Source organism: Anser brachyrhynchus (assembly GCF_964034855.1).
Source record: "Anser brachyrhynchus genome assembly, chromosome: 25".
NCBI lineage: Eukaryota > Metazoa > Chordata > Aves > Anseriformes > Anatidae > Anser > Anser brachyrhynchus.
The window spans coordinates 6,219,826-6,247,704 of NC_137718.1; the positions used below are offsets into that span (position 1 = coordinate 6,219,826).

The 27,879-nt window shown below is 47.3% G+C and overlaps 1 protein-coding gene and 1 long non-coding RNA gene across 2 annotated transcripts; one reads left to right on the plus strand and one right to left on the minus strand.

Moving 5' to 3' along the window:
- LOC308182801 (uncharacterized protein) lies at positions 1-21,504 on the minus strand (the record flags this gene model as incomplete). The annotated part of the gene is made up of 7 exons (XM_080567992.1): positions 1-776; positions 7,788-10,790; positions 11,421-11,498; positions 11,953-12,028; positions 12,213-12,306; positions 19,758-19,863; positions 21,151-21,504. 4 exons carry the CDS (start codon positions 21,502-21,504, stop codon positions 11,992-11,994), a joined length of 591 nt encoding a protein of 196 aa, XP_080424118.1. The 3' UTR covers positions 1-776; positions 7,788-10,790; positions 11,421-11,498; positions 11,953-11,991.
- LOC308182802 lies at positions 12,326-25,951 on the plus strand. Its single transcript, XR_013942093.1, has 3 exons — positions 12,326-12,725; positions 21,179-25,482; positions 25,554-25,951. It is a non-coding gene; the product is annotated as an uncharacterized lncRNA (long non-coding RNA).
- Positions 25,952-27,879: the final 1,928 nt, after the last annotated feature.

The following is a 27,879-nucleotide window of genomic DNA, read 5'->3' on the forward strand; positions in this document are numbered from 1 at the left end:
TTTCTTTTTTTTTTTATAAATACCATTCAATCACTCCACTCACCGAAGAGACCTTAACTTGAATTTCAGCCCTAGAAAATGCATTACTTACTGCTGGATTGATGTCACTGCCAAAGAATTCTCTCTCAGCTTAAGCTGTCTGCTGCAACACGCCAGTGGCACGTTCGAGACGTTTCCGTATTTGTGGAGTAAAATTCCTTGCGTTGGTTCTTTGCTCTTCCCCTTTCCCCCCATTTTTATTTAATTCCTTTCCAGGGGTGGGTTGTGCCGCTAGAGCTGAGCATGCTGAGTAAAACATTTCACTGCAGATTTCAGCAGCCAGTGGGAAACGCTCACACTTTCCACCCGGGTTTTGCCACACAAAATCAAGGATTCACCTTTATATCCACAGCGAGCATCGCTCCATCACCCCTCCAACTTACTGCATGTTGCGTGAGCTGGATACAAGCATTGCAATTGTGATGCAGAGCAACAACTAACAGGGATTTGACTCAAAACCTCTGCAACCCAGGACACGTTTTCTTCTTGAGTTTCGAGGTGGGCGTGCTGGTGACAAGTTACCTGTCACAGAGTCCATCGTGGCGGCTGGCACGAAGCTCACGCCTTGCTTGCATTGCTGCCGGTGGGACTGGCTGAGCTCTGCAGAGGTGGCAGCTCCAGGTCACTGCTCAGGCATGCTGGCAAGATGCTGTGCGCTACAATTAATTGTCTGCAGTGTGTTATGGGGCCATTAGATGTCTCCGCATGCTGCGATAAGAGCCGGGACAGCGTCGCACCTGGTAACAAACACAAAGGTGGGACTCGAGCGCAGCAGGAGGCTGGCTGCCCGCACACCCCGCTCTTTTCTGGCCCAGAAGGATGGAAAATCATGTAACACATAAAAATTAAGCTTTGTGTGTGTGAGGGGGCAACAAATCTGCAATACAGCAACGCGTCTAATACTGAATGCACAGTACAGCCAGCTTGTTGGGCAGACTGATTCGCTTTAAATGTCTCAGCTCGCAGCCTGCAGCTTCCTCAGCTGTGCTTGGGCTTCAGCAGGAATTAAGCACACTCATTATCTCATAAGTCCAGCCTCTAATTGCTTTGTCACTGCAGATTTTTCCCATTTTCCCATTCTGGTACCCAAACGACAGTGTAGTCCCTTACTTTTACCTTTCTCCTTCATTTTCTGCCAAAAGATGGGCGAAAAGCTATCCAGGACTCTGGCTCACTACTAGTTTTCCTTTATCCTTTGAGACCCATTACCTGTTCTTCCTCTTGACAGTTTTCAAATCAGAACTTTTCCACATGGGTTATTTGTTTTTGTGGCTGTAATAGCTTTGCTTTCTCCTCCCCAACCCACCTTTTTATTATTTATTATTTTATTTTATTTCATTTCACTTTTTGCACAAGGAGAGAGGAGAAAACCTTTATATCATTTGAATGCAAAAGTATCTCAGACTCTTGGGGATCAACATTATCTGGCACCATATTATTTAAAAACAGAAATCAAGGGGTGAAACATTGGATCCTCCAGATAGGTGCGTGTGTGGGGGGGAATACAAAATGCTGTATTTAAAACCAGACCCAAACCCTGCTCTGGGACATTTCCCTTGCCAGTGCTGCTGTTTTGTGACTTACCCACCCAGAGCTTCATTCTGTTAATGAAGCCAAAAGTGTTGGTGGGGGGCAGTTCCCAGAGCCCCAAGTGATGCTCAGGTCTCTCCTCCAAGCCATGGTGCTCCAGTCCAGAGAAAACCCCTGAGATATGCTAACCCAGTGATATCCCGGGGTTATTTCTTCTGTGCCCAGCCTGGTGGGAGATGGGGTGCTCACTCATAGCTCTGCCTGGTTTTTGTAACACCCATCTCCACTGGCACTTGATCGTTACCAGGAATCATCAAATCTGTCTTCACTTGTGTCATTTTCCAAATCTCCCAAGCCCCAAAGCCTTTTTGTTCATGGCCGTTAAATAGGCTCAGTGTGGAGGTACACACATAAGTGCCAAGGGAGAAGCTCTGAAGAGCAGATACGCAAAAAACATAAAGGAAATTACCTCCTAGTGAAATCAGGAGGATTTATGATCACACTGGCATGTAAGTACCAGATCTCTGGTGCTAAATACATATTTTAAGTATCACACTGAATATGGGAAATGTGCTAAACCATTTCTATAGTGTCCTGGCCTCTTTTTATGGGTTCATTGCCTGAAGCCAGATCAATAAAACTGTGCATTAAGGGGCCCTCAACCTACTTTTGGGAAGGCTGTTTGAAACCGAGGGCTTCTCAAACCTTTCTTCCCATCTTTAAGGAGGACAAATGCAGCTAGCCAGCATTTTTGCCAACACTTTCACTCCCATCTTATTTCACAACCCCTCTGTTTCCCTCCTATCATCCTCCCTCCCTGCACGTACAATTGCTGATGTCTTCCCAACCAGATGCACACCTGCAGGAAAAGTTGGCATCTTCTCTTTCCAAGCTGTCACAGAGTCAAATAGTTTATGAGTCCATTGATGACAGATAAATTAATTGCAGAAAATACGAATGACTTAATATTTTGTGTGCTAATATATTCTTTTTTTTTTTTCCTTTTAAATCCACATCATGGTATAAGATATATCTCAGGCTATTTGGGTTGTGTTCAGATTCCCATGTCTCACCGCCTACTTAAGGTGGCAGAAGATACCCTGTGGCTTGTAAGCTCCTGGATTAGATGTTTTAAGTATGCAACACAGCTCTTGTGGAAAGGTGCTTGACGGGTAATACAGCCTGGACTAAAGATGGAAGTAGCAGGAACTTTTGGAGAAGTTTGTTGCTGGGTGTGAAAGCATGCCCAAATCCCATTGCACTCAGTGGTAGCCAGGTTCATCCCACCCTGCTCAGCCTCAGGACTTAGGCTCTCTTTGTAGACATCAGAGAGAGAGGCAGTAATTCCGACCACCTCAGTTATTTTAGGCAACAGCAGTTGCACGGTGAGGGGAAAAAAGCTTTCTAATGCCCTGCTAAGGGAGAGGCATAGTGCTATATAAAAAATGGGAGAATCCAAAGCTTTTGTCTCATCCCCCTATGACAGTCTTCTGTGATGGATGATATAAATGCATAATTCGTATTTGGTCTCTAGTCAAAGCTAAGGAGAGTAATGGGGGTTTGCCTGGGTTTGATTCAGCCCCCATCATCAGGCAAGTGCTTGCAGAGTCAGCAGGAGCCCAAATTACGTGTGTAGCTGTCCTGGATGTGGGTGTTGTAAGCCCAGGTTGACTCTGGCCGCAAGTGACTGCCCTTATATTTATGCATTGATGACTAACCCATTACTGCTCAGATAGCTATCTATAGTCAATATATTAGATCATCGTGGGCTATTGATCCAACAAGCTTCAATTATCTACTTAGATTTAAAAGAATTTCAATTTGTGGATTGAGGACAATCATCCATCTGCTTTATGCAACACAATAAGCAGCAGGATTGATGAGCAGCCTAGAAAACTTGACATCTGAGGGAAGACCAAGTAAGACAGGGTTGCTCAGTTGAGAAAAGGGAGCTTGGGGAGAGAGAGGGAGAGAGGTAAAAGCCATGCAAAATATTAAAGTGAGGCAGTGAAATAGCTTCTCTTCAGCCTCAATAGGATGAGTAAGGAGCATAGTTGAATTGTAGTGAAGGGGATCAGGCTGACCCTTAGGAAACATCTAAACATAATTTAAAAAGCAGAACAGATTCCTTACGGAAATAAGGAATTTGAGCCATTTAAGAATAGGAAAGACAAGCATCAAACATGGATTAGATGGAGTTGTCTCTGCCTTTGCATCTTGAGGGCACAGGTAGGTTAGAAGGTGATTCAAGGTTGCTCTCCATCCCCGCTTTCTGTCATTGCCAGAATTCCTAGAAAACGTTTGGGTACAACACTGTCAATATCGGGGTTGAAGTGGATGTTTATAGCTAGACATGTATTTAACCAGTCTACAGATCTTGCAGCACTAGAGTCAACAGCAGATATTGTAAGAGCAATCCTCCTCTTTCTTATAATCAGTCATTAAAGAAAACTCAGCAGGAGTGCTGCTTAGAAGCTTGGATTAAGACTATGCACAAGACTTTGCCCCCCGATCTTTAGTTGACTTTAGAAGTTCTGAAACCAAACTATGCAAGTAGCAGACACACAGCGACAGTTTGGTCTGTAAACTTCGTTCCATGTCGGGGATGAATGAGGTCACCCTGCCATTTGCATCACAGCTCCAGGGACATGATGCTTCATGAACAACCCGAAGGTGGGACTGCTGCTCAGAATTGCTCCCATGCACCAGAGAAGACCATTGAGCCTGCTGTGCTACCCCAGTGCAGACCCTGCTGCCTGAGCTCTTCAGCCACCCTGCTATTGGTGGTTTTCCCCCAAATTCTGTCACCGATTCCTACAGCCCTCGTTAAGCCGCTTCACCTCCCTCGATTTCCAGACTAGAGGCAGAAGCTAAAGCACAGCACGACCGGCTGCTGGGCCAGGCAGCATTCAGCAACGCTATCTGGACTGAAAGCGATGGCATTGCTCTGCATCTGTAATAGATTTTTGTTCAGTGTAGTAATGCATCGCAATGACTATTAATTGTGTCTATGTTTTTCCAGGGGAATAATTATTTAGATGAGAAGGAGGAGGTTCTACCCCACTTGCTATTTAGCCTGTAGGATGTCAACAGAAAACAAGCCCTAAGTGGCAGAGGCCACAGCACAAGCCAAGCAAGCATAGCAAGGCCTCTGCCCTGCTCCCAGGGAGGATAATTTGTTCAGGTAGTAGCATACGGACCTTAGGGGTGTTCGTTTTGGTTTAAGCAGGGATGATCTGGAGGGAAAACTGATTTCCTGCCTTTAGAGACATTCCACCTTAATGTAAAATAAATAAAGAAAGAAAAGCTTTGAAATCAGAGGAGAACAAAGCCAATGGAAGAGAATCTGGAGAGCTGTGCTGTAGAAGACACCCTCTCTATAAAAAGTGACTTTTGATAATTGCTGGAAAAGTGCCGGAGAGTATTTTGGGAGAGAGGAAAAAAAAATTAATGTATGACCTAATGTTTCTGGAACCCATCCACCAACCTGGGTGCCCTGTGGCTGTTTAATTTTTTTTTAATATGCCTTTCCAAAAGGCATTTCACAATCTGGATTGTTTTGTGTGCAATGCAGAGAGAGGCTGTACACCTCCCTTTCAAGGGCCCTCTCTGGTCTCTGCCTGGAATGGCTTTTATTCAGGTGAGAAGCAGATAACACCTCTAGAGCCAGTTCTTCATCAGCAGTAACAACCCTAAGACCTCATTAGAATGGAGCCATGAGGAAGGGTGATAATTAAACTGAAGTGTAATTAGATAGATGCTCTGTAGTATTACTGCTCCTACTATAACTGCTACTGCTACTACTGTAAAACAGCAATAAAAGAAGAAAATTCCAAAGGCAAAGTATGAGTAATGAGTAAATGCAGTTATTTATACTATCATGTCATTTCTGCTACCTTTTAATATATAAATATATCCGGGATGATTCTATGCAGTCTGTGTCTCGGTGAGGTTTCCTAGACCTGTTTTCCCGTGGGGAATGATGCTGTGATCTCTCGGCTCCTACCGGGAAATGCTGCCGTCTCTGTGGGTTACATAGTGCAGGATCATGATCCGAGTCTCTTGAGGACACAGAGCAAAGTGGGACTAGCAGTAAGATGTAAGTGGTAATAGATAAAGTAATTAACCACTGGATCAAGAGTTCACGTAGAATGAGGCATTTTTTTGTTAGTTTTCCAGACAAGGCTTCTCTTCAAATGTGGTATTATAAATGAACCCAATGGTAATGGCTTGATGTAGGAATTAATATCTATTCTTTTCTGAACCGGATTTAGCAAGAAGCTGGCCTAGGTAATCATTACATTTGCTTCTGACTGTAAAATCATTTGTCTATATTAACCAGTTAACTGCACACTGGTTTCAAAGCTATCTGCAACAGGGTGGATGGGGGTTGATATACTTAAAGAATTTTTTTTTTTAAACATCCGTGTACATTTTCTTTCAGAACTTTGTTTACACTTCAGAACTGCGTACATTTTCTTTCAGGGCATGCATCTCCCTAATACATTCCTGACAGAGGACGAGGATTGTGCCCGAGCTCATCCCATGTGATAGATGCTTCTGCCATCACCTATGTGCTATGCTCCAGCCTCAGCCCCTCCCAATTCAGCATTGCAAAGATCTCTCAAGAGGAAACTCTGCTTGCAATACAGTGTTCCCAGGGGGCTTGGGGACACTGGGAGCGTCCAGCTGAATTTTACACCCCCATTTAGAGGTTGCCCAGAGAAGCTGTGGATGCCCCATCTCTGGAGGTGTTCAAGGCCAGGCTGGATGGGGCCCTGGGCAACCTGACCCGGTGGGAGGTGTCCCTGCCCATGGCAGGACTCTGGAACTTGATGGCCTTTATCCTTTCCTATCCAAGCCATTCCACGATTCTATGAATTTGTGACAAGCATCTGGCAAGCTGCTCCAGGGTGCTGGGACCTGATCTCTAGACATCTGTGAGAGCTCAGTCTGGACATGTGTGGAGATGGTTTCAAGCATGAATCTTTACCTTCTAACCTCCCGGCCTCCCCTGTCACACCCTTACAGCTCAGACTCTAGCTGTGCCATGTGAGCCCACATTTTCCATTTGATTTTACAGCCTGTAGGGCTGTTTGTACAAGATTGGCCGGTAGGGATGTTAGCAGATTACAAATCAAAGGGAAGGAATTTGCTCCAGAAAATGCAATGGCAGTGATGGCTCCCACCGAAGCCTTCATCAGACGTAATTAAACAAAGCTTCATATTAGGAAAGTGCTTGTACTTGCTAGCTCCCCTAGGCTGAACTGGCTCTCATTTCCCATCAGTTAACTCTTTCAGGCACGCTCTGTGCATGAACAGTGATTGAGAGTCCCCCAGGCAGCAAAGCAAGCTCCTGTCCTCAGCCCACGCAGGCAGCATCTCTCCCTGCTCTCCCATGAGAGATGGGAGCAAGAACAATGGTTAATGCAAGACCACAGGAGCCTGAAATAGCATCTTTCATGCCGCTTTTTATCTCCACGACACTGATGAAACGACAGCAGCGATGGCCATTTCAGCCAACAACAGTGACTAAGACATACGAGCCACCAGACCCAAAAGCATAGCTCTCCGCAGTATATGGAAAATAGCCAGGACATCAACTATTTGGTACAAAAGTCACATTTCCCAGCTCGCTGGCAGTTATTGTTTCTCTCTGCAGTTCCACGTTTTTCCCTGCTAAATGGGGGCAGTAGCTCATTGCTACATCACACCAGCCTCACGACCTGCGAGGACGCACTCAAGGGGAAGGCAGGAGCTTCAGGCAGAGCTTTGCTGTCACGGGCAATGCAGGGAGGATTTATGAATGCCGCGTGCTCTCCTGGTGAACTGCATCTGCCAGCAGCTGAGAAGCTTTGTAGAGAAGAAATAAGCTGGGAGAAAACTGAATGTCTCAAAGCCACCCTTCAGCAAACACTTGAAGGTTGTTAGGGAGGCTGCTGAGAAGCTTTAAGGGCTTCTCATTTCCCTCATCAGCCTGCAAAGTTTGAGGCCAAAGGGGTGAAAGCTGGAAGATACAGCAGATCAGAAGGATGATAGCATTTACAGAAGAAGAACAGGGACCAGAAATGCTTTGGGGAACAGACTGAGATTGAGGGCAGCCCTGGAGCATTGAAAGAAATTGGCAGGCAGTGAGAGCAAGTCCTGTTTCCCTCCTGTGAAATAACTTTTTCTCTAAACTTTTGTCTTAAATATGCCTGTCGTTCAGTAAAAATTACCTTCTCGCTGTTGTTCCCTGCTGGTGGTGGATGTGGCAGTGCCAGAGGTTGCTGTGAGGCAGGCCAGGGGCTAAGAAGCAGAGGATTAGGCAGCAACAGGCTGCACATGTGAAGCACAATTAAGCCCCAGGCGGCAGATGGGGCTGGTGGGGGTGATTAGGGAATGTGACAACCCCAGTGTGGCCTTGGTAGCCCTGGGAAGGGGGTTCTGGTGCTGTGTTCCCAACTGAGCCCCCTGTCCCTGGCTGTGTCCCCACCGTATGGAAGGCAGGTTGTGGGCCAGGTCGTCTGTGCATGACCAGCACACAGAGCAGAAGTAAGCACTTAATCCAGTATGGGCTTGCCAGGAACTCTGAGTTAGTCCCCCTTTCCACAACTCAGCTACTTTTTGTCACTTGGGGGTGTAAAAGCATTTGCAACCTAAGAGCCAGCCATTCTGCCTTTCGCCTATGTCCACATGCGGCATTCCCAAGATGTTAAGTGTTAATACTGTTAATACCAGGTGCTTCCTGGAGCTGGTGGACAAACTGCAGCCCCTTCACATTCACCCCTGAGTTTTCAGCATGTCTCAGAGGTGATGTGGCCTCATAGTGACACAGAAATTGGGGAAATCTTCCCTTTTTGGCAGTGCCATTGACTTACTGTGTGGTCTGGGGCAAACCATGTAACCTCTCTGTGACTCTGTTTACCAGTCTGCACACCAATGAGCACAGCATTTACCTCATCAGGGGTTGAGAGGCTTAATTATTCCCAGACAGATGGATGCTGCATAAGCGCAAAGTGTTGCGATGACTAAATCTTCCTGGAGGTGCCTCTAATATCTCTGATTAGTTTGTTTATCCCCCAGATTCTGTACCATGGGCATGACAAAGATTACAAGGAGCATGTTTAAGCAGGGGCACGAACGCTTTGCCAGATACCTCCAGGTTAGAGGGAAACAGATGATGGAAAACCAATTAATTTTTTACAGCGAGAGAAATAGCTACAGGATTAAGAAACATTAATTATTTATTGAACTGCTGCCTTTGCAAAATAAAGAGTTTATATATATATATTAAATAATCACTCATTGTACACAACAGGATAATAACTTCGGTAATCTGAGCTCCTGTTTTGACACTGCTCTTTTCTCAGAGGTCAATTAAAATAATAAGAGCAATAATAATTAGGAGCCTCAGGAAGAAAAAAGCTATCATGGCAATGCTAGGGTTTGGGTTATCGAACCTTTAGTCCTTGGTGCATGGAGGCCTGGTTCTGGTCTCCCTGCTATGAATTGCTGCAGTGCTGTGCACCTGAGCAAAGTGAATTGATTTGGCAGCGGAGATGCCCTGAAATGCGGTTCCAGTGGCAGCAATGGGGAAAAACTCAAGGGCCACTGAGCAGCTGGGCAAATCGCCGTCGGTCAGCTGCGGTGCAGGCACTGCCTGGGTGCTCCTCTCTAGCCCTGGGCAATTGCAGGATTAAATGTATTTGCTGAAGCCACCTTCCTGCTGGTAATGCATTAAACCTTAGTACCTCGGTGCTGCCGGTGGCTCCCTGGCTGGAAGCACCTTGAGCTGTCTTCTACAAACCCGTGTTGGGAAGCTTGCAGTGAGGCAAATCTGCTCTGATTCACGGCACACACACTGTCTTCAAGGTCTTCTCATTGCTGGAAAGAAACTGCATTTTTAGTAGGCTTTGACTGTGGGAAACTTGGATTTGGTTTCAGTATTATGAGAGATGCATCTCATTTCCCTCACATACAGCCATAGACACACACACTTCACCGGCATTCAAAGCAAGGAAACTCAGACAAAACTGTTTCCTGTTTTGCCTGGAAAACAGAAAACAAACCCAACACAATAAATAATTGTGAGCAAGCAGAGAGGCTGGGAATCGAGCGCTGTAACTGAATGGGAGGGATTTGCAGAGGCCGCCAAGGCTCTGGGTGTAGGAGCAGTGGGATCTCCTGCTGCCCTGCATGACGCTTTGCAAATCCTGAGCTAACAGCCCATCTTTTGTGCTTTTGTAGATAAGGTCCAGGGTCGCTGGGTGAGTCCTAAGTGTCCCCAGGGAGGAAGGTTAGCTCTGCCAGCAAGGGTCCCGGACCCTTTGTGATCCTGTTGGCTTTGGCGTCCCTGCCTCGAATATTTGGGTGCAATCCTCAAACTGCAAATCGGAGGGACATATAGAAAAGCTGGATAAATTTAATTCAGATCCAAAGAGGAGCTTGGCATGAGCACACATGCTCTGAGATGAGGGGACATCCAAGCTTCGTTGTTGGTACTGCATTTCCCACAGATGACCTCGTCCGGAGGAACACGAGCGGCCGGCGGATCTGAGCCGGGGCCATTGTGACAGCGATGGGAACACGACAGGCGCCAACAGCAAGCCCACACAGGCCTCCAGCAAGCGCACCCAAGCACTTTTCAGCTGCAGAGGGGCCCTCACCCATTAGGGCCTCCCAGGGTATGTGGCAAGATTTCTTTTATCCATGTGGCTTGGTGGCTGCGAAGGCTCTTCTCCGCCGGAGATATTTCCGTGAGGGACGGGAGGAAATTGTGCCCCAGCGAGAAATCACAGCTATGTCCCTTAATGCCGGGCCCGACCCTACCCCTTGGGTCTAAACAGCTTCTGGGAAGTGAAAGGGGATGTCTTGCAACATGTGCAGCCCGGAAGATTGATTGGCAATGGTATTTCACAGCTGGCTCCATCCGCAGCTGAGCTGGATTCCTAAGTCCCAACACCCTTCAGCTTCGCGCTGTGCAGCTCTGGCTTTTACCCCCAGCCCTCAGGCGAGAGTTCATTATTTCTTGCTGCAAGTTCCTCCTTGGATTAGGAGCTTTTTGGAGCACAGCCTGGTCTTGAATGTTTGCTGAGCTGTAGCGCGTTGCACACACAGCCTCGAATAGCCAGACTAAGGTTACCACTTTGGCCCAAACAGTGAGTCAATGGGTGGGACTTCGCATGACCACATTGCATGGGAGAACACTCCACGACCTGCATTCAATGTTCAGAGCAGGCCTGTTTATATATAAATAATCTAGTTGCAGAAAACTGTTTTTGCTAATGAAAGAAAGGAAAAAAATCAGCAGTTTTCCTTGTTCGGGCACCCAACGGGGCCAATTCAGCAAGCTCAGTGCTCAAAAGAGCTCAGATCTCTCTGCTGCTTCTGGACAAATGTTTTCAACCCCAAATCCCAGCCTCCGCATCTGCCCTTGATCACCAAACTCACCATCTCCAGCCCTTCCCACACATTTCTGACATGGACAGCAGCTTTCCCCATCTACTGCTGTTTTGCTACCCAAAGGGATTTTAACCAGTCCTCCCATTGACCCTGGTTATTCTTGGCACTTCAGTAGTTTTAGTAGGGTCATTGAATTCAAAAGCGATGCAATCGTACATGCAGTCATGAGGGTAATTACCAATACAGAACAATAATAATTATAAACCAGGAACAACAATTATGCACTTTCCCTTTGTGATTTGAAATGGCAAAGAAAAACTGGGTTTGCTTGTTCAAGCTGAAGCCCAAAACATCTCCAGCTGCTCATGCTGAGGATGAAGGTTTGGCAACTGGAGCAAAGCTGAACACTTAGGCTAGCTCAGGAACAAACTTGGCTCCTACCTTTTATTCCCTGTTCTGCCACTCACCTTGGAAATCAGGCCCAAGTTTTGGCATGGTGTCTCTGACCACAGGAGTTTGGGGTTTCTCTCCTCTACAATCAGGATCTGTGAGAGCCAAGGAAATGCCCTGAGACTCTTAATGTGGTTCTTCAGAGCCGCACAGAGATGGTTTGATTTGAGCTTGATTCAAGTTTGTGGCAAAGTTGCCAGGAGGGGGAGAAGATAAAACAGGAGGAATTTCCTATGGCTCTTCTCCATGAGTCTTCCTATCTCTGTCTTCATTTCCCTAGCAATTAAGCAGCAACAGAGGTTTTTGTCTGAGGTTTTTAACCCTTGTAAGCCTTGGCCACTGCCAGGAGCAGGGCTGTGCTGTGTTGAGCACACAAGCCCGCAGAACCACATGCCCGCCTGAGACTGACTCTCCTCCCCTTCCTGGTGCCTGCTGTCACTCACTTGTTGCATCTCCTCTTTGCAGCTCAGAGCACAAGGTCTTCCAGCAAGGGATGACACAACCAATGCATTTAAAATGCGATCACTAAGAGGCATGGAGCCCACCTGCCTCTAAACCAACTGAGAACACCAACCACCAAACATCGGCTCACGAGGTGTAGGCAAAGTCCACCCTGTGCAGTTTGCTGAAAAAAAAAAAAACAAGACGTTTTGTATCATCATGACCAGGGTTATCCCAAAAGCCACACAGGGCAGTCAAAAGACTCCCATTGGACTTTTGTGGGGAGAAAGAGAAAGGACAGAGACCAAGAGGAAGGCTCTGCCCCACGAGAACAAGCAGGTAAATGTCAAACTATTTCTTCTCCCTACCGAGGAGGATTAATTTCCCAGGTTTCCCCTGCAGGGAGAAGCAAGTCAGTCGGAGCAGCCCTGGTCTTGATACAGTGGCACAATCTTGAGGCTTCTAAGGAAAAAGCAAGAGACAAAAGTTTGATTCATAAAAGCTTGGGGAGGGGGAAGGCGGGAGGAGATGATAATAATAATAAAAATGCCTGGGGGTGATTTCATAACATTAATAGGTAATGTAGTCAATTATGTAGGCTTATTTTATTTCAGCAAAGTGCAGGTGGTGAGCTACATCTCATCGCAGGTGCTTTTCCAATTAGCTGTACGTATTCTAGGTGAATAAATGGCTGAGCGCCAAACCTCCATGCCACTAGCAACAGACTAATCCAAACTAATCCGGAGGACTCATCTTGCTTCATGTTAAAGCAACTAGAGTCTATTTTCTTTATTATCTCTTGAAAGATCTCTTCTCGTCTTGGAAAAACAAGGAGGACTATTTCACATCGGAGGCCATAAATACACTTCACTCGGCATTCGGTAAGGGCTGGAAGACTATCGCTGCTTGAATTCAATTGCTTATTACCATTATGTAATAGCAGATGAATATCCTGTTCTGCATTTGCTAAATGTTTTCTTTTAATAATCAACTCATATCCACATAATGGGTGAGCTTATGCAATAGGCTGCCTTATGAGCTCTTCAGGGAGACATCTGTTTTTCAGCTTCGTTAATTACCAGCATCGGATCATTAAAATGTATTTATTTACTTTTGTTATTACAACTGGGCGAGCCCTATCGCTTAGGAAAGTGGCAGGCTGATAAGCCTGCTGAGTGTAGGCATGGAGTAGGCAGGAATTATGAGAGATAGCCCCCCACACACATACCTGCATCTGCTGGGCACTTTGGTTTTAACGTGAGGCCTGGCTCCTCCTAATGTGCCTGTTGTAGGTACGGGGCAGGTGGGAGGCAGAAATTGGGGACTGCCATCCCCCGGTGTATGGTAAGCCCGGTGACTCCATCCTTCACTTTGACTTCAAATCCAGTAAGTCTAGACCTCATTTCTAGAAAAGCCTCGTATGTTCAGCCCCACAGGACGGACTCTGTGGGGTACATTGCCAATCTTGTGACCACTGGTCAGGAGGTTTTTGGGTGGACACCAGGTGCCCTCATGACAGCAGAACAATGCTGAGGGCTCAGCAGAAACCTGGCAGTAGACCCAAGAGAGAAGCCAGAAGTGCTCAGTTTTGCCCTGATGTAGGGAACTTTAAAAGTTACCCAAATTTCTGGATATTCTTCACCAAGTCTGTGGTGCTTCTAAGCTAGATCTCTGGAGAAAGGAAGTTTTTCTTCCTAGATTTCCAAAGACCCTGAATTACCCTATGAAGAAAACTTCTGCAGAGGCTCTCAGGTGTCCTCAGCTCCCCAATTCCAGTTCATTTCACTGACAACCGTGCAACACTTTGCTGAAACTCCTTAAATCTTCCCTTTATTGGGGCTCACCCAAGCACCCACCCTGGGTCACTGGCACATCCCCAGCTGCACCCAGCTTGCCTTAGACGCTCCTGGAAGTCCCATCACCTCATGGGGTGCCTTGGTAAAACAACCAGGCTCTTCAGGCTTTCGAAATGATGACCCCAGGAACTCGCTGGGGTTCGGGGAAGAGGAGCCTGCCAGGATGAGAGCTGCCTGACATCATCCGGATCCGGTCCAGGACCATCAGACACCTGCTGAGCCTCCCAGTGTAATTCCACGGCAGCTGCTGCCCTAGCCCACAAGTGCACAAGCGGGAACATGAGCTGTTTGGATCGCTTGCCTCAAACATTGTTCTCCGGAGTGTTTGAAAAAGGCCTAATGAAATGTGACTCAGAAATAACTGACAAGTGCCAGCCTCACCTTCTTATTGTTTCATCAAAATGGGAAAGACAGTGAGGAGAAGAGTCAACCTTCTCCATGAGATCTGCTGTCCCAACTTGCCCGCAACTTGCAGACTGACTGAAATGTTGACACAGAGTTGACATCTCCACTTGATTTATGGAGAGCTTGAACGGCGGGGAAAAAATTAAACATTATAAATCAATGAGTAACATCCATAACCCTGAAGTGCTTGTTGTAAACAATACAAAACACCGGCCTAATTTTTATATGTGTAATTTACGACGAGCAATTCCTTCCAAATGAGAAAATTTAAAAGGAAAAAAACGTCACTTGTTAGAATATCATTAATTCAATCAGATGAGAACTAAGCCAGCCATTGTTCTTAATGGTGGAAAGTTTCATGGGAGCTAATTGCTTATGTGTGGTGCCTTTTAGCGTGTTTTTGTTCAGACGAGCGGAGGAGATCTGTTAGTGCTGGAGGAGAACCATGGCCAGGGGTGAGAGTGGCTGGGGGGCACGGCCGGACCCTCTGCGCTCAAGTCCTGGGGCAGCCCCGTCACGGCCCAGCTTCATCCCAGCATTGCCCAGCTCACCCTTCTCACCAGGGACATAAGCAGAACTGCTGGTCTATAGCATAGGAGTTTGGCCAGGCTTCCAGCCTCCTGGTCAGAGGGTGGTAAAGTTCTCTGAATACCACCAGGGAGGTCAGGTACCTCCTGGGAAAGCCCAGTGAGCAAACAAAGCTAAACGTGTTCCTAAAGCCAGGAGCGATGCCCACGCTGATAGTCGGGGCATTTCACAGCTGGAGATGCCATCCGCCATGCAGTCTGCCAAGCCCTGCTCCTATCTACTGAAATGCCTGTTAAAATCTCATGGCAAGGAGATGGTATAAAGCCAAACCAGAAATCCTGCTCTTATTTCTGTTTGGCTTGCTGCTTGCTGTCAGCCAAAACTTCTCCTCCTAGCATTCCTCACCTCCCTCGGTAAAAGCGGGTAGGTGGGAGCTACAAGCAGCAGCAGGGCAATGCCACACAAAACCAATTGCCCAAGCTCTGCAAGCACAGAGTAAGAAACGTCCGCTTCCTCATAAACCATAGCTGTGGTTTTAAGTAATCTGTTTTAATTTGCTCTCAAGCAAATTAGTATCAATCCCAGTGCAGAGCACAGTGTTTCAGACAGAACATCTCTTCCTCTTCACTAGCCCCCCCAAAAAAAGCCTGTTTATGCCATGGGCAGTTTAAAGAGACCTGGTTTGCAGAAATGCGGAGTAGAGGCAAGAGTCAAACCCTGACTGAAATCACAGCCTGGAGCCGTGCTCACAAGAGCCCTCTTTGTGTTTATCCCCAGCCCAGCAGCGGCTGCGTTTTCGCAGCAGATCTCGTGGCTCTGGGCGCAGGGGAACGCTGTTTGCCTTTCGGTGATTAACAGATTCCAGAGTGCTTGGGGATGGAAAGTTCTTCATAAATAAATAAATGGATCTAACAGAGATGTAATGAGACTGTAATTAATTACTGCTCGCAGAACACCATGAGAGGCACGATGAAATGTGCTAGCAAAATGCAAAGTATTACTGCAGAAAATATATTATTGTTGGCACACCAGGGAACATTAGCGAAGCTCTTTGCTCGCTATCTGCTTACCCTCTGTGCTGTTTCTCAATCCTTACTCCTCCTGAAGGGAAGCGGGGTGCTTTACCCAATGATTTGGTTGCCAGCAAGGGCTCCTGGCTCTTTCTCTGCGGGCGGTGATGGCTGAGCCCTGCTGGGGCACCGGGCAGGTTGGGCGCTGCTGGTGTAGGCAGCATGCAAACGGCACTGGGAGTGTGAAGCTCGCCCTGGCTGGAGACCTGCAGCCCTCCTATCCCCCAATTCCTGTTTAACGCTTGCAAGCTGCAAACATTTAAAGTCTTTTACATAGATCTCTATAGTTTTGACAGCCCCAGAACCAGGCTTGAGGTCCAACAATTCTCAAATATAGGGTGGAAAAGTTACTGGGGGCTATCCAAGCTGTTTCCATACATTTGCATTTTAAAGCCAAAGGGTTAAGAATCAAGGTTCAGCTAATAATAACTGAATATTTGGGCAGGGAAAAAAATATGTTCTCTGGACTGATGTTCAGCCAGGGTAAGTCAGCCTGGCTGACTGCTCTGAGCACCTACTCCTTTATGCCGCCGCCAGAGAATCTGTCCTTCTGCAATTAATAGAAGCATATATATTGCAAAGCTAAGATTAAAGATTTCCTATGAACAACTACAACTAAATATTTCTTTCACCAGGAATACTTGGAGAGTGGATGAAAGCACCCTTAGCAATTACACAGTCAAGTCGTAGGCTATCGCTTTACACGCATACATAAATACACACGTATGCATCAACACTGAAGGAGGGGGCAACTGTAACCTTCAGAGAGTATGAGACGTGAAATAAATCTGTTTCCAATTTATCTTGAAGGGAAGGAACTGAGACAGCAAGTTGCATATAGACACTTCACAGATTGAGCAATGACATTTGTTTTTCTGGTAAGCTCTTAAATGCTTTGAAAGAGGTGAAACACGATCCATCTACAACATAAGCTCATAGTCATTGACTCCAAAGCCATCCTCTCAATTACACTTACAAACAGCATTTTCCTGTACCGAATTAAGAGGAATCCCCATAATCCCTTGCCCTTTGTAGTGCAGCAATGATACGCCGGCTGCCAGCACGGCGGGTCTCACGCGTTTAGCAGGCAGGGGTGGGCACCGCTTGGACAAGGAGACCTCAAGGAAACAGCCCCAGACAGCACCAGAAATGCTGTAGCGCATGTGGGCAAAAGAGGGAGAACACTGCAAGAGGTGCCGCCATCCTTGGAGCCTGACTGCATCCCCTTGCTGGGTATTGGGAGGCCAGGAGCACTCACCCCATGCACCAGAACACACTCTGCTGCCCCATCCCTGCTCTGCAAAGCGAGCCAGCATTTGGGAGGGGTAACTAGGAAGGCAAGGAAGGATAAACCTAAATGAACTGAAAGGTGGCGGGAAGCCTTTATCAAGTTTGGAAAGCACCAAGTTCATCTTCCCAGCACAGGTACGGTTTCCAGAGGTGCACAGGCTTAAAGGGATGGAGCAGATGAGCTCAGTGGAGATGGCTAGAGGATCAGGGAACACAAACTATGGGAAGAAATGGAAGAAACTCACTTCCACTCATTTCCAGATTCAGACCTTGAAGTCCTGAGGGATGGCTGCAAAGGAGACTGCTGCCATCCTGGCTGTCACAGTGAAGACTGAAGAGGGAGCCTCAAAACCTGAGAGCTGTGGCAGCTTCACAGCTTCCATGACTCAAGTCATGACCAAGGCTGCATAGCCCTGGAGGAGGGGACACACCTCGCACCTCTGCATCCAGCCAGCCTGCTGGGACAGCAAGGCCACCCCCAGGTCATTGTCTGAACCAGGGATGCGAGTAGCCACGTCTGTCTTGTACCCATGAACACTTTTTGCCTCAATTTCTCCTCACAATGCAGCTTCCCACACGGGTCTCGTGTCTCACCTACCCAAACATGACTGTTTTTGGCAGGGTAGCTCAGGAGGGAGACTGGAAGACAGCTTGAATGCCAATATCTAATCATAATTGGGGATCCAGAAAACTACTTATCTTAGGAATTGCTTAATAATGCACTTAGTGTGTGAAGCATTATCATTGCATATAATTAAATACAGAGAGTTACATGGGGAGAGATAAGGATCCTGCGCAAACGGACGAGGAGGAAGGTAATTGAGATTTAAGCTTCTGCTCTGCCAGCTTCTCACCTAGCTCGCTGCGAGTTGTCTCAACACGCGTGCCTGGAGAGAGAAGAGCTCGGGAAACGGGGAGGAAGAGGGGGAACCAGAGCCAGCTCATCCCTCGCTGCTGCCCCGTTTGTCCCCGTGCCTCTGTTTCCACAAGTGGTGCCCACAAAATCCGCAGGAAGCCCTGGAGTGCAACTGGGCAATCAGCGCAAAGGAACAATTAAGCCCTGGGGTGTAAATGCTTAGCTCTGTGGAAGAACAATTAAGCTCTGTGAGCTATTTTATCCAGCCCTATAGCGGAGTAAGCCCTGCTGTGAGGACCAGATGTGACACAGGCGCAGGGGATGGGTCGTGCCTGACCTGGGGGGACGTGGGGCTGCCACCTCCAGCAGCCCCAAGTTGTTGCCTGGGCTCCAGGAACAGCAGGCTGTGTTAAAATACTGAAAGCATCCTGCTGGCTTGTACAGGAGGTTATTGCCAGCCTGCTGCTGAGCATTTCAGGGGCTGGGAGCTGTTAGGGGGTGACATGCAGCACCCCATCTCCTCCCTGCTCCAGCTGCCTTTGAGCAGGTTGCAGGGGTTGGCTTTGCTAAGGCGAGGGGAAAGCCACCGAGGCTGCGTTCATTTTATTTTGCTGCTCTGCTGGCAGGGGATTTGGAGCAAACAAGAAAAAAGAAAGGGAAAAGAGCAGGGAAATGGAGGAGAATACAAATGAGAGGAGAGGCCCCACTGTCACATTGCAGCCACAAAATTACCTGCATTGCTCGGCAGTGCTGCTGCCAGTGCTCGTGCTAAAATTGCTCAGCTCACCATAGGAAGAGGTTTTCTTCATGCCCCACTTCCCGGAGTGACAGAGCATCAGCAGTGCTCTTATTTGTTATGTTTACTGGAGAACCCAGAGTCCCGGCTGTGCCAAGCACTGAAAAACCCAAACCCAAACAAACAATCCTCCCCTCAGAGAGCTGGCATATGCAGAGCACACAGCCTTCACATGTGCAAGAAGGAGAGAGGCTGGGAGCAGAGAGATGAAAGAGAAATGGCAGCTATTGCTCACAATTATTTTCCAGCTTTTTGTGGCAATGAAAAAAAAAAGTTAGAAAACATATCTGGAATAGCACGTGGATCAGCAGGCATGCACGAAAGAGCTTGAGACTTATTTCTCCCTAATCTTATATTCTGTGCACCTTCTGAGTCCTAGTCGACCCATCCTAATTATAGCATCCAACTCCAGCATCACAAATCAAGGTGGGCAGTGAAGCTGAGAAAAAAGCTCCATTCAAATGTAAGATGCTCTTGGCCAGCCTCACCCGAGCCGTCTCGAAAGCCAGAGGACTGTTTCACCTTTTCCTCACCCAGGGATACTAAAGGAATAAGCAAATAAAAACAAATTCAAGGGAAAAGGAAAACAGTTCATGTCCTCTTGGCAAGATGAGCAGTAAGCAAGCACCAGGCAATGTACCAACCAACACATCAAGAAACAAAACAAAGGCGTCACAGATCAGGGAAAAAATGGTTATCTGCTTTTTTTTTTTTTTTCTGGAGCCCTTTTCCCTTCCAGCCAACTCATATTTATCCCATGGCGCTTTGACAGTCATCTAGAAACCACACAAAGCACATTTGTTCCCATTTGCCCCCGAGGCAGGAGGACCGGTGGAGCAGCTCTGAAGGAGGGTGAAAACAAACATCCCAATGGCACCATTAAAAAGGCAGAAGAGGAAACGCAGTGATACCCTTCCTCATCCAGCCCGCTCCGAGCCCGATGTCTAAGCAAACTCTGCTGAGGTTAGACCGCAATAGACCTGCTGACAAAATAGCCCTTTTGATAAAAAAATGATTTACTCATCCCCTCCCAGCACCGCTGCTTCCACCTGTGCCGCCGCTTACACACAGCCCGGCTCTGTGGTTTCCAAAGACGACCATAAATTACCCACCTTGCCAGGCGATGCTCGCCGGTTCCCATGCCTTGTCATTTGCTGCGTGTTTTATCACCATGCCCAGCAGCAGGGATCGGTGGAGGGGGGACGAGTGGCCAAATCCCTGCAAGGATGGGAGGAAAGAGGAGAGCTTCAGACCCAGGAGTTAGAAGAGCCCAGAGCCTCGTTGGCTCAGCCTGCGCCTTGGGAATGGGACTAAAAGGGCAGGTACTCTGTGTGTCCTCACTTTGGGAAGGCAGGGAGTTTGTCTCTGCTCCTGGGCATGGGTTAAACACATCTCTGTCTTTGGGCAAGGTGCTGAAATTCAGCTCCACGGCACCTCCATGCCACTCGCCCCCATTTTGGTGCCATGTAACATCCCCGCACTCCTGACCCAGCTTGACCTGCCTCACATTCAAAGCCCACTCCCAAACCACCAACTAAAATTTGGCTGTGAACATCATAGGGACAGGATTTCACTTGCACAAGTGTTTTTTTTTAACAATGGTCTTGGAGCACTGTGAAGTTGCCAAAATCTGCAAGAAATCTTGAGTGATGATGTTGGCTCCTTCCAACCGTGCATTTAGGATGTGATAAATTGGGTCTAAACTTAAACTTCCTCCCACTGGGAGCTATGCGAGCCAAAAGCACTTTTAGGATAAATTCAAAATGGATACGGGTCATAATGGATATGGGACTGGAGCAGTATGTTTTAGGTAAGCCTTAATCCTTAATAAATTACAGATAATTTGCTCGTAAGTGGGTTATAAAGAATATTTTGGTATGTTTAATAACTAAGTGTCTGAGAGAAGAGAAGGAACATGACCACTGATTAGATATAAATTTAAGTAGAAGACCAGCTTAGCAGCCCCTAGAAATGCTGAAATACTTTATTTTGGGAAACACTGGGCTAATGGAATTGAAATGCTCTGTGGGATGAGGACAGTTTGTAAAGCTAGGGAGAGTATAGAGGTAACAGAAGAAAGCAAAGAACTGGTTTAGAGTTGAAGTTTTTTTCCTTTCCTATGAAATGTGAGTATTTTGAAATGATCTGGGTTGATCCTTTCTCAAAATTTGAGGCTTTTGGTGTTTCATTAGCTTAAAAAAAATATGGTTAGTGGTTTTGTCAGCAAAACATTCACTTATCAGCAATGATTTTTACTTTAAAAAGGATTTTTTGTTGTTGAAAAACAAAAAAGGCTCTTAGCATGGCTGGGTGAGCATTACTTTTTTTGAATAGGAAGGTGTTTTTTTTTTGCAATAAATTTCTCAATACTTCTCAAATGCAACAAATTTCAGTTACCCCGGTAAGTTTCACCTCCCTGTATCATGTGTGAAGTCCAGAGCAGAGCCCTGCTCCCGGACAGCTGTGGGCCATTCCCCACATGGTAAGCAAAGGTTTTCCACTCACTGATCCATCCCCAAATCTCTCTGCACAGAGTGGGATTTGCTGTGAGCTGGGCAGAATCCCACCAAGGGCGTGCAGGACTTGGGACGCGTCGCTCGGTGAGGGAGCTCCAGGCTCTTGCCCTTGACACGCGGGCACCGGTCCTGCCCCGCAATGCTTGGGGAGCCTGCCTGACTCCCAGCCCTCGAGCACCACCACTGCCAGGCACAAACTGGCTTGGCTGCCTCCTCTTCCTGCAACAGAAATGGTGCTCAGAGCCGTCAGCATCTTCCCTTCTGAGACCTTCAGGAAAGTAAACAGGTAAAGAGATTTGCAAAAGCACCAGAACTCCTCTGTGAACGTTGTGTCATGCTCCATAGCATTGTTTTAAGATCTGACCCTTTCTCTATGTCTTGTAAAACACTTCCCTAACATGCGGCTGCTTCCAGGGGTGCAAACCAACCAACACGGGCACTGGAGCCAAAAGGACAGGCAGAATCAGGCCCCCGAGCCTAATCCTCCATGACCTGCTGCCACATTTTAACAGGTGATGAATCTGGGGGGAGATAATTCTGCTTGCTGGTTAATTAATCCAGCATTACACGAGCAATGAGAGTATAATGACCACTCGTAATCCCCCTGCAATAACATTGCATGCCGCCGCTAGCAGCGGGCCACCTGTTGGGGTGCCACTGGGGTATCCAGATCACAGCGGCTACTGGTCATTAGTGCCATATCCACGGCTGAGATTTCATTAGCCATCATTTGGTACGTTATCTGCCTTGTACAACTAGATCTAAGCCTGAAATATTGTTTTACAGCATTAATTAAAAGCATTGACACTGAATGCTTGGTTCACATGCTCCAATGTGATTTACGGGTCGCATTTAATTACCTGACAATCGTGATTTACCGCATCTACCTGGTAGGTACCATGTGTATTTAAATCAATTAATGTTCGGTGGCTTTAGTATGGTCTTGCTGGGGAAGGAGGGAGAGTTTCTCGTGAACAATTAAACTCCAGACGAGGAAGAAGTTGTCAGATATTTCAGGCATCTAAACTGCAAACAAGATAATGTGACCTGGGCAGAGTCACACAACAGCTGTTTGCAGACCGTTGCTTTATTAAGAGTCCTAGTGAATTTTTGTGGAAGATTTAACTAATTAGCTGAGTAGGCCCTCTACAGAATAGACACCAAGTTATGTTTGGCTTTAATCACATAATACCCCTCTTGGCCCATTCAGCTGCTGAAAGTTAGGCACATGCTTAGTGTTTTGCTGAATTAGGGTCGATATAAACACACATCTCTTGTAAGCATCTAGGAAGCTGCACTAATATTAAATGAATGGAGTCAGTGGCTCAGAGAACTTTGCGTCTGAAAAAAATGCAGCAAAAATAATGAGGAAAAGGAAGGAGAGGGAACAGCTGGAGCATTGGCTCAGGAGGGCACTGTGACAGGCAATGCCACTTGTTACACCAAGTCCTCCTTATTTTTGTGAGATAATGTGTGCTGGGGCTAAGGGGCAGCTCACCTTGGCCCACATCCCTGTGCAATAAGATTTCCTGCTCCAGGAGGGAGGAGGACGACTGCAATGGGCCCTCAGAACTAGAGGGTTTTGCTAGGTGCCCCCTTACCGCTTTTGTCTCATCCCCACAATGGGCTCCTTGCCCCTTGCCTTTCCCTGTCCCACCACAAGCTCCCTGCTCTCTCAGCTGGTCTCTCCCCATCTCTGTTCCTCCAGCCCAGCCCTCTTCTTCCACCACTGAGCTCGCTCCCACCCCAAACACCAGCCCCTCTTTCCTGCCCACCCTCCACCATCTCCTACCCCATCTGCCATTAGCTCCCTCTCTGCCCTGCTGCCATGCACCAGGCGACATTCCCAGCAGTTCCTCCCCTGCCCTTCCATTTGCCCCCGGCCTGTGGCTGCTTGAAGGCTCATTCTTACCTCCTCTCCTTGACTGATTTTTTTTTTTCCCCCCAATTATTTACATCATTAGCACAAGCACGCCCTAATTTATACCACTTGCCTCACAGCTCCCACCCATCCCCAGTTGTTTCTCATCACAAAACTCATTGAATGTGTGCTTGGCATTTGCTGCCCCAGCTCCTTTTCTGCCTTCCTCTGTCCAGTTTGCCTTCTGCCATCTGAACTTCCTTCTCCTTACACAGAGTATTCCAATCCCATCAAACCCATGCTTCCCAAAACAAAGAGGGCCAGTCTTCAGGTGGAAAATTTCTTTAAAAAATAAATGCCTTGTGCTCTTGAGATAAATGCGCATTGCCGAATCACTTCCCAGCTACTCTGTTTATGTAACCTTGAAGCTATTTTGTACAATCCTTTAGTTTTGACAGCTTAAGATTGGTTATGAGCTAATATTTTAAAATCAAAATAACTCAGAGGTACAAGAGATTGTTAAAGATCTGCCAGACAATCCGCACAGAGTCGCACCAACAAGCACAATATTTTTTTTTAAAGGAAAGGCTTTTTCCTGGGTTACCTTGTGTTCAAGTCAGAAGATGTTTGAGTAAAGTAAACTCACTCCCTTTCCAATTTGATGGCCTTTAGGAAGTTGAAAATATACACATGGATACATGCTTATTGTCTTTCTACCTGGCATTTCTCTGTGAATAAAGGGCTTCCAGCCAAGATCAACGAGATAAAATCTTTCAGGAACTTTTACAATGTCACATACTTGTGCAAATTGCCCGTGTGTTTATAGCAACAGGCACCACAACAGACCTCTGCGCTTTCAATTAGGCCAGGCAAGCCAGGCGGATCAAGCAACCTTCTCCATGTGTTTACGGGTGTGCATTTGCATGCGATTGCCCTGCCAAAGCACGGAGATGCCGGGGAGGAGCGGGGAAATCACAGCTCCCCACTGCCCCGATGGACACACGATGGACCGGGCTGTGCTGGGTGGTGAAAACAAAGCAAATCCAATGGTTTTGGGTCCTTCCCCAGCTTGCAGCAAGACCTGGAGTTGCTTCACCGATTCCTGCCTCGTTTTACCCATCTGTACCGAAGAGATTAAATAGCGCTTAATCACTTCGCTTAATGTGCTGTGAACTGTCAAAGACCTGGAAATCCTGGGGCGTATGATCCAGCGTGAGAAGGAAGTGTTATTACGCATGGCCGTGTGTAGCCATCTTGGTGAGAAGTTGCCTAACGCGAGAGATGTGGAAATGAGCTTCCAAGTTGGGTTAAGTTAAATGGCAAAGTGAGACTCTTATTTTGGAACACAAATGTTCCTACCAAAGTAATTATTCCAGAACAGCTATTTTGATAAGTATCCAAAAGCAGACAACTTCTGTGTACTGGAAGAAGTGAGTATATTCTTCTGTTTCATGATTTTTAGGGATTATTTCTAGGCATGTTGCTGGCAAGTGCTAAACTTGCAGCTTTGCTATTATCCAGACAGTGCCTAAAATGATGGGCTTCCATCTACCTCGGCCAGATAGAACCATAAATAATATCAGTTAGGATAAGATGGAATTGATTCATTTAAGCTCTCATTCACAGAAAAATGAGCTAGAAAAACAAGGCCAAAATATCTATAACTATAAAAATCTTTGAAAAGTGGGTTCGTTGTACTTTTATTTTCTTTTTTTTTTCTTTCTTTTTTCTTTTTTTTTTTTCTTTTTTTCTTTTCTTTCCAAATAGACCGTTTTCTTCAAGGAATAATTTGCGTGCTTTAATGTTTCCATTTCTCACTGGAGAATATTTTTCAGGAAGCTGAGTAGAGGCCTGTTTCTTTCCAAAGGACAAGTCCTTTCTGCTTTGCACCTTTTGGCAAGCAAGGGGATGCCTGTGCAATCTGCCCCTGCCAGGGTGACTGCTGCAGATGCAGAGGCCAGTGCTGCCGATGGGTGAGGACAGGTATGTGAATCCCGGGCAGAGCTCGCTTTGCTCCGAGTGCCTGCAGGCAGCGCGGGGTGATGGAGAGCCTCGAGGCTGCACTTCAAAATGAGATGGGAAAGCGTTTGGACTGCTGCACAGGGCAGGCTGGGAAACACGAGCGTGATTTATTGCGCCAAATCACACAAATAAAAATAAGTAAGTGACTCAAGCATGTGCTTGCCTTAGCAGGGGTCAGTGCAGCGAGACACATCCCTCTTCCCACCTGGTGGAAAACTGCCCCAGGGAATCCTCCCAGGATCCAGTTACTGATCTGGGGAACATCACTTAAGCCAATGTATTTCATTTCCAGTCCCTTGGGATTCCAGATGAACAATCAAAGGGGTGAAAAGGGAAGCTCCACCCAAGTTTGCATTTCACAGGATGAGAAGTGCATTATCAAGTGACAGTGAAATAAGCCCAAGGCACAGCAAGTGCCGATGGAGTGCCTACGTACCGGTAAGTTTTGATTAATTACCGCAGTATGGTTTTACCTCTGCAGCAGTCCTTGAATTAACCATGTGCACCAGGTGGAGGAGATGCTCCTGGACAAGAAGGTGATGAAGAGACCCTGCTCCCAGCCTGCAAGCCCCTCTTGCTGGAAGGCCCTTAGCAGAAAGCCCCCTGAGATAAACGTTGCAGGGCTGTGTTAAACGGGTGTCGAACGACAGGGACAGGCTGCGCACACATGCTTCAGCCAGAACTGCCACGGAAAGAAGAAATGATTCACTCCATCACCTTTCGAAGTGACACTGTCTCGTGTGGGAGGATGAGAGAAAGTACCAACTGCCCACTCTCCAAACCCCACTCTCCTTACTCAGATGAAATTTTTATGTTGCCACCCACACACGTTCAAAAACCCGTGACTCATCTCCACAGATAATGAGATCAGCCTTAAAGTTACGAGATTTTGAATACAATAAAGGTTGCCTCCTAAGCTCTTCTCTTGAAGAAGGCCTTTTTTCAAGCTTTTCCCAGCTACCCCAAGAGGTGGGGATGATTTATTTCCATTTCTACCTCTCCCAGAACTGGGGCTCTAAGGGGACCTCAGTTTTGGGGCAAAAGCCACCTGTCCACAACCTGCGGCATACAATCACAGGAGCTGGCAAGGCCCTCGTGTTGGTGGAGCGCTGTCTGAGCAAGAACCAAGAGGTCTGGTCCATGATCAGCTCCATCTCAAGATGTTTCACTTGTTCCTGGGTCTCTCCCAGCTCGAGGCAGGGACTGGACCTGGTGGTGGAGGACAGAGAGAGCACCTAACACCTGAATATGCCTCATGTCCTCCACAGCTCCCATCGCAGGGCAGGATCAGGCTGTGAATCACAGACCTTGCTGGATTTCAGACAAGAAAATCTTTCCCAGAGGATTCTGGCTCTGAGGTTGATGTTTAGGGTCTCTCACCCACTCTGTGGTGTTTTTTTTTAATTACCCCTTTGGGCTTACGGTTCCGATTACCCAGTTTCATTCCTTTTTTCTTTACTGATTCGGAAATATTTGAGTGACAGATCTTTTATTAAAATATCATTATCAGAGAGCATCCAAGAACGGGCAGGGCTAGCGCTCCACTCAGGCTTTCCATGCCTCGGGGGGAGCAAAGCTCTTCCTGACTCTCGCCCGGCCGCTGATGAGCAGAGGCTTGGTATGCAGCCCTTGGTAAAAAAGACAGAAGAGCAGGATTCTCCCAAAAGGCTGGGAGGGAAATGAATTTCCACCACACCAGACAACTAAGCGGTGAGGCAAAGGAGACAGCCTGCTCATCTCATTCAAGAGCTCCTTCCCATCCCACTCCTGGCAGGGAGTCAGGAGCAAGAGGGACACAGCGTGGGCAGCTGCTGCCTTTACTTGTCTCGTTCCTTGTCCTCTGAGAGACCATCCGCACAGCAAGGAGAGCTGCGCCGGGGCCGTGTCCTCTCCTCTTGCACCAGTGCTTCAGACACCCAAACTAAGTCCAGGGGGGATGTGTTAGACCCTTCTTTTGGAGCACAGCTTCAGGCATTTTTCCCTGCTTCATCTTCACGGCTGCTGTGAGCTTGTGTCTGCTTTGCCAGTGCAGGGCCAGAAGCCTGCAACGATCCATGATTCGTACAATAAAGTGCCACAATTGCATCTTCTGACACAGGCACTGCACATAAAGGTCTATGGATTATACTCTGTAGGAAGTCAAATTAATCGGATTTGAAAGAAAATGAGGTGTTACCCATCCATCCTCTTCTTTTTTTCCCCACTAAGTGCATACTTCTTCCATTTTGTTTCAAAGAACTCTCTAAATTGGGATCACTGAGAGCAGAACCCGAAATATTTTTGTTTCAAATAGTCTTGCCAGGTGTTGCAATAGGGTTTCTGCACCTTCTCAAAGCGCTTCTCCCAGCTTCCATGGCATGTTCTGGCTGCAATATCTGCAGAACTGGGCAGGAAGAGTTTGGCCACTGTCCCCAGGCCGCTTTGCCCAGGACGTTTTTGGTTTGGGGATGGTAGACGGAGTGCAGACACCAGCTGCTCTGTGTCAGTGCACACACCCGGCACGGCATTGCTCTCCAGGCTGGTGCGTTCCTGCCCAGCTAAGTCAACATCACACCCAGTGCTTATGGGAAAAAAACACAAAAGAAAAGCCCAGTTTGCTCTCTCTTGCCTATCCATGGCACGATTCCAATTATTTAATGGACTAACCGAGCCTGAAACCACAAAACCCACTGGTGTAGCAGGGAAAGGAGTGTTTCCCAGCGGGGTGCAGTTGGTGGGTCACCCGCAGGTTCTGGCCCCACCACTCAGGCTGGGGCTGGTGTCCAGGGCTTGGCCACGCCATCTGCCCGCTGCCAGGGAGGAGATCAGCAGGGATCCCGGCTTTTCTCATGGCGC